The sequence below is a fragment of the Eleutherodactylus coqui genome, chromosome 13 (genome assembly GCF_035609145.1).
Source record: "Eleutherodactylus coqui strain aEleCoq1 chromosome 13, aEleCoq1.hap1, whole genome shotgun sequence".
Lineage (NCBI taxonomy): Eukaryota > Metazoa > Chordata > Amphibia > Anura > Eleutherodactylidae > Eleutherodactylus > Eleutherodactylus coqui.
The window spans coordinates 124,859,925-124,871,988 of NC_089849.1; the positions used below are offsets into that span (position 1 = coordinate 124,859,925).

General features: G+C 53.7%; 1 protein-coding gene across 3 annotated transcripts in view; it reads left to right on the forward strand.

Annotated features, from left to right (window-relative positions):
* Window positions 1-12,064, forward strand: part of KDM2A (lysine demethylase 2A) — a 111,452-nt gene that overhangs the window by 63,447 nt on the left and 35,941 nt on the right. For all 3 annotated transcript variants that reach the window (XM_066587325.1, XM_066587327.1, XM_066587326.1), the window contains exon 13: window positions 7,932-8,015. In XM_066587325.1, the coding sequence (XP_066443422.1) occupies window positions 7,932-8,015 (84 nt within the window). The remainder of the gene's footprint in view (window positions 1-7,931; window positions 8,016-12,064) is intronic.

A 12,064-nucleotide genomic window follows, 5' to 3' on the forward strand; every position in this document is an offset into this window, starting at 1 on the left:
CAGCTTCGGTCGAGGAGATATGCAAAGCCGCAGTCTGGAAGAAACCCCATATGTTCATTAAACACTATAGGGTAAAAGTGCAGCAGGACGAGGACAGGGCCTTCGGCCGCAACGTCCTCTCGGCAGCAATCCCACCCTAGGGAAACTTTAGTTGGTACGTCTCAATTGGTGCTGTCGTGGAGACGACTGGGGAAAAAATAGATTATACCTACCCGATAATCGGGTTTCCAGTAGTCTCCACGACAGCACCCGTACCCCCCCCCTAAATTGATAGAAAAGAAACTATAGAATATATAATAAATAAATACATAATATAATTTTTAAAATAATTTTCTGCCGCCATCTTTGGCGCACAATAGCTTTATTTTTCTATTGACAGAGTTGTGTGAGGGCCCATTTTTTTGCGGACCGTCCTGTAGTTTCCGATGGTACAGTTTTGTAATGCATACGACTTCTTGATTGCTTTTTATTAGATTTCTTTCTTGGAGGCAGGGTGACCAAAAAAAAAGTGCATTTCTGGCGGTCTTTATTTTTTTCCTGAAGTTCACCATGCGGGGTAAATAATGCATTACTTTGATAGATCGGAGTTTTATGGACGCAGCGATACAAAATATGTATTTCCTTTTAGATTCTTCTATTAGAAATATAACAATGTTTTTTGTTTTTTTTAACTTTTATTTTTATTTATTTATTTATTTAATTTATTTATTTTTTTAAATAGTAAAACCTTTTATTGTTCCAGGTTTGTTTTTTGTAGCCTAGAGGGGGCAAGAACTTGCGATGCTTTAATCGCTCCTGCAGTACGATGTAATGCCATAGCATTACATCATATTCTGATCAGGCAGGCAGTCTATCCAGCCACCCCACAGGCATGGCTTGATAGGCAATCTGCCATGACAGTCCTGGGGCCTTTCAGAAGGCCCCGGCTGCCATGACTCGTATGGTTCCCTGCGATCTCATCAGCATAAAGGGTTAACTGCTCCCATCAGCCGCATGGCTGATCGGAGCTGTTGTCGCCAGCCGGCGCCCACGGTGTATGAAGAGAGATCTTCAGTCTCTTCGTACAAAGACTGCCGATACAGGCCGTCAAAAATTGTATTGGCGGTCACTAAGGGGTTAAGTACGTTACAAAGTGTCGTTAAAGCCATATAAATGGGGTTAGTACTGCTGGGTTACGTGGGACGACTAACGGCTAAATGTTTTCACGAGCGTTGCTGTCACCGCCAGTTGTCAGCGCCCCCGCGGAGCGTTTAGACAGATCACCGCTGGCTTCTCACTCGGCGCTGCACCTTCTATCTACACGCAGCGAGAAGTCAGCGGACCACCAATGTTTTTGCATTTAGATGTAACTATTATCGCGCGTCTTCTTTTTGACGTATACTGATTAGACCTGTGTGGGGAATGCTGATAAGCCGTACATTAGGGGGACCAAACCAGTGGCCATCATGGAGCTGGTGGAGGTTTCTAAAGACTCCTCTGCCGTTATCTAGAAGAGCTGTAAGCTGTGGGAGATAAGTTAGAACTCCCTTTTTTAGATAATGCTGAAACGGCCGCTTGTTACATCTTCAGGAAGCTTCACCCCCCACAGTAATGGCAGGCTGGTGGCCTGAAGATGTTGACATCCACTTGTAAGTAAAGGAATGGGCTTCTGACTTTACAGTTATGAAGAATGCCATATCAAAGTCCCCTTGTACTATCAGTACCCCTTCCCTCTATCACAGCCCCCCTTGTACTGTCCTCCGTAGCCCCCCCTGTGCTGCCGCCCTCGCAGGCTGTCCTCCGTAGCCCCCCCCCCCCGTGCTGTCTTCCTGTGCTGCCGCCCCCGATGGCTGTCCTCCGTAGCCCCCCCCCCCCCCCCCCCCCCTGTGCTGCCGTCCCCACAAACTGTCCTCCGTAGCCCCCCTTGTGCTGCCGCCCCCGCAGGCTGTCCTCCTCCACAGTACTGTAGCACAGGAAGTCTTTTATTATTTTACTTTAACATTATACATTTAAGTTTGACTGAACATGTCATTAGTCTCCTGCCTATTTTTTAAGAATGCTCCTCTATTGGGACTAAGCCTACAAATAAACCAGGGAAGGCAGGATACCATTCATATGGTCCAGTAGGAGGGACAGGAGGTAAACGGGCGGGCGACGGGCACGACCAGGGGAAGGCAGCCACAATATTTGTACAAGAAAAGGATAAAATAGGTCAATAGAAATCCATAGGTGCCCCTGAAACGGCAGCTGCAACATACAACAGAAGCAGAAACCAAATACATCTACTAATAGGATCTCCTCACATTCCATCCCGAGAGCCTGCATTATTTCATGTGGTCAGAGTAGTTATTACAGGTAGGTATACTTTGGATAGTAAATGTATTTTACATGTTTTTGCCACTTTTTGGTTTCTGCTTCTACCTATTTTTTAGTCTGCAGCTCTGGCTTGGCTGAACCTGCTATATCCGATGGTCTGATGCACACGGAGGCCTTCCCACTTCCTCCCAATGACCGATGTTGGGGGAGACAAGAAGTGGGCATTTTGGTTTCCAACTTCCCAGTCCTTCAGTCCTTGGGAGAGGAGCCACTGCCAGTTGTCGGACAGCCGCTTTCTTCCATCACAGCGGACCACACACTTGCATTGGCTGCTCCGGAGAGCGCTCCTGTAATGTGTGGGTAGCTCTAGATGTTTGCTGAGCCATCAGCAGGCCCAATGAACTAAGTTGATGGGCTCACTGAACCTGGGGTGGTATTATACGCGCCTGCCACCCTCCTAGTGCCGTCAGCCAGCACACTTGCTACCTGTTCTACAAGCTGAACCCTTTGCTGCACAATTGAAGAGTTTATGGGCTGATAGTGCAGGCCCGGGAGGCACGGAGTATAATACACGCCAGTACTTTGAGGCCATAATCTTAGTTTCTGGGGCTCGTAGGACCTGGCAGGACTGAAGTTTGCTGGGAGTTTCTGAAGGTATTGGCTGACCGCTGGGCTCACTCGGTTCAGACCGTATGGCGGTGTATTCGCACTGTGCTGAAATGCTGCAGGCTTTCTGCAGAGGAAATCGCCTTTGACTATCTACAACCCCACACGGTGCTGGAAAGTGGTTTTCACGCCACGCCCCAATCTGCACAAGGCGGTCTGACCCTGACATGTCCGTGTATGCTGCGGATTCTCTGCATTGGTGCGTCATTTGTGACCCTGTTCTGGCTGTTAATTCGTGGACCCCCCCCATGTGCAGGCCTTTGAGCTTCTGTTCCAGCCATGGCTTTGATGCGCTCGCCAATACGTGTTTTCACAGCGATGCGAGACGGTTTTTTCTGTCAAAAATGCTTCCCCTTACTTCCGTAAAGCACGGATCCTGCGGCGCGGCTGTCGGCTGTCAGAGGATCGGCCAGTGGAAACCTCCGATCGCACCCGCCTGCTCCTCGCACACCGCGCTATGTGGTTTGCTGTGTGATGTGGTCGGAGGACGTCGCTCAGTGTATGACTCCATTCAAAAGACAGATTTAAGCATCTCGCACAAATCGTTTTGGCCGTAAGTAACTGGACTAAGAGTTATTGTTTCTTGATTATAAACGGATACAGTTGTTCTGGTGGTCCGTCATGATACGCTAGTAACCGTAGCGGGCCTGGGGAGCTTTGTTAGGCCCATGTCTAACCACCTAGATGCAGTGGTTATAATGGGGGCATCTACAGGGTTAAACAGCTGGGATCAGCCTGCTCTCTGATCCTGGCCGCTGTAGGTGGATGTTGGGTGTATACAGCACTTCTATATTCTACAGATCCAATGAAGGTGAGTAGCAGAAGAGGGGTAAATATAATTAGTGGGAGAATCGGCAGAAGGGCCCGCCGCTGTTATGGGGGGGTCGGCAGAAGGGCCCGCCGCTGTTATGGGGGGGGGGGGGGTCGGCAGAAGGGCCCGCCGCTGTTATGGGGGGGGGTCGGCAGAAGGGCCCGCCGCTGTTATGGGGGGAGTCGGCAGAAGGGCCCGCCGCTGTTATGGGGGGAGTCGGCAGAAGGGCCCGCCGCTGTTATGGGGGGAGTCGGCAGAAGGGCCCGCCGCTGTTATGGGGGGAGTCGGCAGAAGGGCCCGCCGCTGTTATGGGGGGAGTCGGCAGAAGGGCCCGCCGCTGTTATGGGGGGGGGGGTCGGCAGAAGGGCCCGCCGCTGTTATGGGGGGGGGGGGGGGTCGGCGGAAGGGCCCGCCGCTGTTATGGGGGGAGTCGGCAGAAGGGCCCGCCGCTGTTATGGGGGGAGTCGGCAGAAGGGCCCGCCGCTGTTATGGGGGGGAGTCGGCAGAAGGGCCCGCCGCTGTTATGGGGGGAGTCGGCAGAAGGGCCCGCCGCTGTTATGGGGGGGAGTCGGCAGAAGGGCCCGCCGCTGTTATGGGGGGAGTCGGCAGAAGGGCCCGCCGCTGTTATTGGGGGGAGTCGGCAGAAGGGCCCGCCGCTGTTATTGGGGGGAGTCGGCAGAAGGGCCCGCCGCTGTTATTGGGGGGAGTCGGCAGAAGGGCCCGCCGCTGTTATTGGGGGGAGTCGGCAGAAGGGCCCGCCGCTGTTATTGGGGGGAGTCGGCAGAAGGGCCCGCCGCTGTTATTGGGGGGAGTCGGCAGAAGGGCCCGCCGCTGTTATTGGGGGGAGTCGGCAGAAGGGCCCGCCGCTGTTATTGGGGGGAGTCGGCAGAAGGGCCCGCCGCTGTTATTGGGGGGAGTCGGCAGAAGGGCCCGCCGCTGTTATTGGGGGGAGTCGGCAGAAGGGCCCGCCGCTGTTATTGGGGGGAGTCGGCAGAAGGGCCCGCCGCTGTTATTGGGGGGAGTCGGCAGAAGGGCCCGCCGCTGTTATTGGGGGGAGTCGGCAGAAGGGCCCGCCGCTGTTATTGGGGGGAGTCGGCAGAAGGGCCCGCCGCTGTTATTGGGGGGAGTCGGCAGAAGGGCCCGCCGCTGTTATTGGGGGGAGTCGGCAGAAGGGCCCGCCGCTGTTATTGGGGGGAGTCGGCAGAAGGGCCCGCCGCTGTTATTGGGGGGAGTCGGCAGAAGGGCCCGCCGCTGTTATTGGGGGGAGTCGGCAGAAGGGCCCGCCGCTGTTATTGGGGGGAGTCGGCAGAAGGGCCCGCCGCTGTTATTGGGGGGAGTCGGCAGAAGGGCCCGCCGCTGTTATTGGGGGGAGTCGGCAGAAGGGCCCGCCGCTGTTATTGGGGGGAGTCGGCAGAAGGGCCCGCCGCTGTTATTGGGGGGAGTCGGCAGAAGGGCCCGCCGCTGTTATTGGGGGGAGTCGGCAGAAGGGCCCGCCGCTGTTATTGGGGGGAGTCGGCAGAAGGGCCCGCCGCTGTTATTGGGGGGAGTCGGCAGAAGGGCCCGCCGCTGTTATTGGGGGGAGTCGGCAGAAGGGCCCGCCGCTGTTATTGGGGGGAGTCGGCAGAAGGGCCCGCCGCTGTTATTGGGGGGAGTCGGCAGAAGGGCCCGCCGCTGTTATTGGGGGGAGTCGGCAGAAGGGCCCGCCGCTGTTATTGGGGGGAGTCGGCAGAAGGGCCCGCCGCTGTTATTGGGGGGAGTCGGCAGAAGGGCCCGCCGCTGTTATTGGGGGGAGTCGGCAGAAGGGCCCGCCGCTGTTATTGGGGGGAGTCGGCAGAAGGGCCCGCCGCTGTTATTGGGGGGAGTCGGCAGAAGGGCCCGCCGCTGTTATTGGGGGGAGTCGGCAGAAGGGCCCGCCGCTGTTATTGGGGGGAGTCGGCAGAAGGGCCCGCCGCTGTTATTGGGGGGAGTCGGCAGAAGGGCCCGCCGCTGTTATTGGGGGGAGTCGGCAGAAGGGCCCGCCGCTGTTATTGGGGGGAGTCGGCAGAAGGGCCCGCCGCTGTTATTGGGGGGAGTCGGCAGAAGGGCCCGCCGCTGTTATTGGGGGGAGTCGGCAGAAGGGCCCGCCGCTGTTATTGGGGGGAGTCGGCAGAAGGGCCCGCCGCTGTTATTGGGGGGAGTCGGCAGAAGGGCCCGCCGCTGTTATTGGGGGGAGTCGGCAGAAGGGCCCGCCGCTGTTATTGGGGGGAGTCGGCAGAAGGGCCCGCCGCTGTTATTGGGGGGAGTCGGCAGAAGGGCCCGCCGCTGTTATTGGGGGGAGTCGGCAGAAGGGCCCGCCGCTGTTATTGGGGGGAGTCGGCAGAAGGGCCCGCCGCTGTTATTGGGGGGAGTCGGCAGAAGGGCCCGCCGCTGTTATTGGGGGGAGTCGGCAGAAGGGCCCGCCGCTGTTATTGGGGGGAGTCGGCAGAAGGGCCCGCCGCTGTTATTGGGGGGAGTCGGCAGAAGGGCCCGCCGCTGTTATTGGGGGGAGTCGGCAGAAGGGCCCGCCGCTGTTATTGGGGGGAGTCGGCAGAAGGGCCCGCCGCTGTTATTGGGGGGAGTCGGCAGAAGGGCCCGCCGCTGTTATTGGGGGGAGTCGGCAGAAGGGCCCGCCGCTGTTATTGGGGGGAGTCGGCAGAAGGGCCCGCCGCTGTTATTGGGGGGAGTCGGCAGAAGGGCCCGCCGCTGTTATTGGGGGGAGTCGGCAGAAGGGCCCGCCGCTGTTATTGGGGGGAGTCGGCAGAAGGGCCCGCCGCTGTTATTGGGGGGAGTCGGCAGGTTCCACCGGCGGTCAGTACTGTTGGGCAGGCTGCATATCTTTTCATGCAACCAATAATTGCGTGACATATAAACACGTGTGAATGAAGACATTGAAGCCCTTTGGCTCTATTCACTGCAGCATGTAAACCACCGACCGTCCCGCAGGCAGCCACTTCTGTAGTCTTTGTCTAATCATCCACATATATATATATATATATATATATATATATATATGACATGAGATCATCTGCGGTGCTCGTCCTCCCACTACTAGATGCATTGTGTCGGTGCCCTCTGCGCCTGGCATGGTTGGGTGGTGGTCCCTGCAGGGTGTCGCCGCAGCCTGTCTGTGTGCTGCAGGACGCTCTGCATTTCCTCCCCCTGGGGTGGGAGATGGGAAGCCAGGACAGTTGTGCAGAGGGAGGAGAGTCTAGCTGCAGCCAATCCGGCGGCCCTGGCCCCCACCACACCTCCTCCTGCCTTCTTCCCTCCATGGGTTTGGCCCCCCCTTCCCCCTCTTTTGTGTGACTTTGCTCCCCGCCTACTGCAAAGCACTGCTGGGAAGAGTGTGTAAGCAGCAAGTGAGGGCTGCCAGGAGGGACTCGGAGGGAGAGAGGGTCAGAGTTGGCTCGGCATGAGGCAGCCGGGAGCCAATACGCGGAGCCGTGTAGCTGGGACTGGCAGCTCGGTCACCAGGGCTACTGCATGAGGACTGCAGCGCCCTCCCACTGACTGAGCTGGCAGACAGCAGGAAATGTGCTGCTGGTCAGTGCTGACAAGAGGTGAGTGGGGAGGGGTCTGTGGCATCTGTGCCCCTCGTCTGCGTAACCTTTAGGCATCTGTGTGTGTCACTCCGTTCTAGTCTCTGCCACGGGTGGGGGGGGTCTTTGTGCCCCCTCCCTTCCAGTGACGGGTGGGTGGTCTTCTCTGTGCCCCCTCCATGCCAGTGATGGGTGGGGGGTCTTCTCTGTGCCCCCTCCATGCCAGTGATGGGTGGGGGGTCTTCTCTGTGCCCCCTCCCTGCCAGTGACTGGTAGGGGGGGTCTTCTCTGTGCCCCCTCCCTACCAGTGACGAGTGGGTGGTCTTTTCTGTGCCCTCTCCCTGCCAGTCACGGGTGGGTTTTTTCTCTGTGCCCCCTCGCTGCCAGTGACGGGTGGGGGGTCTTCTCTGTTCGGTGGGGTCTACCTGTCATGTCCCTCCCCCGCTGTTGATGGATGGCACCTGACCAGGACCCTGGGAGGAAGGGTAGGGGGGCATCTGTCGGGGCATGGTGCCTGTACAATGTATTGCTGCGGCTTCTGTGCTCACAGACTGTTTAACCTGCCCCTCCTTTTTCTCTCCTTGCTCCCTGGAGGGTAACAGAAGCTTCTGGAGGAACACGCACAGGACCCACCTGAACTTGCGCTCACCGGCGTCCCTATTGTGCAGTGGCCCAAGAGGCAGCAGGTAAGTCCAGTTGGCATGCCCTTTCTTGTGATGTTGATGAAGCGTGCGGCCGGTGGAGATGCCATGAGGTTGGACTCCCTTTATAATTGAAGGTGTCTTATGTGTGATTACATTTCCGCTATCTGCAGAGCCGTATGTAACACACAGATGTAGCAGAGCTGAATTTGTCATTGTACGGTCTTTGGAGCGTCACCTACGCGTATGGGGCGATGCCAAGTTGAGCTCGGCTATGCTGGTACTGGCGCTGTTACCCGGCCTTCTAGTTATATAAAGAAGCTATTGATGAGCCTTCACAGATATGTATACATGAGAGATCCCAGATTGTGACACTTGGGAGATTTGATGGTTACACTTGCTATAAATGGTTTGCAAGCTGCTGTTTTCAGGTATCAGCCACTTCCAACTGGAGAGACACTGGTTGCAGGGTTGTTCAATGGGATTACTGGACAGAAAGTCTGTGTGCTGTGGACTCGCTTCCCCATTTATATATGCTGTCGGCTCGTCGGGGCGTCCTACAACGTGACATACATGTTTGTGAATGTCATTCCTAGCTCTTTATGTAAGCTGCACAAACATGTACTGATGTATGATGTGGGATGGAGCGGGTAGGTGTACATTAACATGTACCGATGTATGATGTGGGACGGAGCGGGTAGGTGTACATTAACATGTACTGATGTATGATGTGGGATGGAGCGGGTAGGTGTGCATTAACATGTACTGATGTATGATGTGGGACGGAGCGGGTAGGTGTACATTAACATGTACCGATGTATGATGTAGGACAGAGCGGGTAGGTGTACATTAACATGTACTGATGTATGATGTGGGACGGAGCGGGTAGGTGTACATTAACATGTACTGATGTATGATGTGGGACGGAGCGGGTAGGTGTACATTAACATGTACCGATGTATGATGTAGGACGGGGTGGGTAGGTGTACATTAACATGTATTGATGTATGATGTGGGACGGAGCGGGTAGGTGTACATTAACATGTATTGATGTATGATGTGGGACGGAGCGGGTAGGTGTACATTAACATGTACTGATGTATGATGTAGGACGGAGCGGGTAGGTGTGCATTAACATGTACTGATGTATGATGTGGGACGGAGCAGGTAGGTGTACATTAACATGTACCGATGTATGATGTGGGACGGAGCGGGTAGGTGTACATTAACATGTACTGATGTATGATGTGGGACGGAGCGGGTAGGTGTACATTAACATGTACTGATGTATGATGTGGGACAGAGCGGGTAGGTGTGCATTAACATGTACTGATGTACTGATGTAGGACGGAGCAGGTAAGTGTACATTAACATGTACTGATGTATGATGTGGGACAGAGCGGGTAGGTGTACATTAACGTGTATTGATATAGGACGGGGTGGGTAGGTGTACATTAACATGTACTGATATATGATGTGGGACAGAGCGGGTAGGTGTACATTAACATGTACCGATGTATGATGTGGGATGGAGCGGGTAGGTGTACATTAACATGTACCGATGTATGATGTGGGACGGAGCGGGTAGGTGTGCATTAACATGTACCGATGTATGATGTAGGACGGAGCGGGTAGGTGTACATTAACATGTACTGATGTATGATGTGGGACGGAGCGGGTAGGTGTGCATTAACATGTACTGATGTATGATGTGGGACGGAGCGGGTAGGTGTGCATTAACATGTACTGATGTATGATGTGGGATGGAGCGGGTAGGTGTGCATTAACATGTACTGATGTATGATGTGGGACGGAGCGGGTAGGTGTACATTAACATGTATTGATGTATGATGTGGGACGGAGTGGGTAGGTGTACATTAACATGTACTGATGTATGATGTGGGACGGAGCGGGTAGGTGTGCATTAACGTGTATGGATGTATGATGTGGGACGGAGTGGGTAGGTGTACATTAACATGTACTGATGTATGATGTAGGTCGGGGTGGGTAGGTGTACATTAATATGTACTGATGTATGATGTAGGACGGAGCGGGTAGGTGTACCTTAACATGTACTGATGTATGATGTAGGACGGAGCGGGTAGGTGTACATTAACATGTACTGATATAGGACGGAGTGGGTAGGTGTACCTTAACATGTACTGATGTATGATGTAGGACGGAGCCGGTAGGTGTACATTAACATGTACTGATGTATGATGTAGGACGGAGCCGGTAGGTGTGCATTAACATGTACTGATGTATGATGTGGGACGGAGCCGGTAGGTGTACATTAACATGTACTGATGTATGTTGTGGGACGGAGCGGGTAGGTGTACATTAACATGTACTGATGTATGATGTGGGACGGAGCCGGTAGGTGTACATTAACATGTACTGATGTATGATGTGGGACGGAGCCGGTAGGTGTACATTAACATGTACTGATGTATGATGTGGGACGGAGCCGGTAGGTGTACATTAACATGTACTGATGTATGATGTGGGACGGAGCCGGTAGGTGTACATTAACATGTACTGATGTATGTTGTGGGACGGAGCCGGTAGGTGTACATTAACATGTACTGATGTATGATGTAGGACGGAGCCGGTAGGTGTACATTAACGTGTATTGATATAGGACGGAGCCGGTAGGTGTACATTAACATGTACTGATGTATGATGTAGGACGGAGCCGGTAGGTGTACATTAACATGTACTGATGTATGATGTGGGACAGAGCCGGTAGGTGTACATTAACATGTACTGATGTAGGACGGAGCGGGTAGGTGTGCATTAACATGTACTGATGTATGATGTGGGACGGAGCGGGTAGGTGTGCATTAACATGTACTGATGTATGATGTGGGACGGAGCGGGTAGGTGTGCATTAACATGTACTGATGTATGATGTAGGACGGAGCAGGTAGGTGTACATTAACATGTACTGATGTATGATGTAGGACGGAGCCGGTAGGTGTACATTAACATGTACTAATGTATGATGTAGGATGGAGCAGGTAGGTGTACATTAACATGTACTGATGTATGATGTGGGACGGAGCGGGTAGGTGTACATTAACATGTACTGATGTATGATGTGGGACGGAGCCGGTAGGTGTACATTAACATGTACTAATGTATGATGTAGGACGGAGCAGGTAGGTGTACATTAACGTACTGATGTATGATGTGGGACGGAGCGGGTAGGTGTGCATTAACATGTATGGATATATGTTGAAGGGACCGGCGCGCGGGTGGGTGTACATTAACGTGTATGGATGTATGATCTAGGGCGGAGTGGGTAGGTGGTCTTTATGTGACCTCTAATTGTTGGTTCGGATGTCTATTAGGAAGCTTTGGTGCCAGGCCGAAAAATGTTGTATAAAATAGTAATAGTGCCCATCGTTCCGGAGCCGCAACCTGCCACCTACCATCCTCTAACACCTACATCCATCCCTAGTTCAGCCCATGACGAGAGGGGGCAAAAACTTCTTAAAAGCATGTGGTAGCCATGGCCTTATAGTGCTCCGTGCGCATCAGGAACACTGCGGGGGTCCGTCATGTCCCATCAATGGGAAATACCACATTTATCCAAACTAACAGTAAGTCTGACTGTAGCCCCGAGCAGCCAATCACAGCTCAGATGCCATATTTGTACAGCCAATTCAGAAATGAAAGCCAGGCTGTGATTGGTTGCCAGGGGAGACAGTCCTACTGCTAAACAGTTTTGATAAATGAGGCCATTGTGGACACCAGTGTATAATACAGTCATAGGCGCTTGAGCGGGTACAAAGGCGGGCAGCTAAAGTAATACATGGAATGGGCAGACTACAATACCCAGAGAGGTTATGAAAATTGGGGTTTTTAGAAAAAAAGGCAACTGAGGGGTGACCTAATAACTATGTATAAATATATCAAGAGACACTATAGAGATCTCTCCCATCATCTATTATACCCAGTACTGTAACAAGGGGGCGCTCTAATAACGATGTGTAGATATATCAGGGGTCAGTACAGAGATCTCTGCCATCATCTATTATACCCAGGACTGTAACAAGGGGGCGCTCTAATAACTGTATAGATATATCAGG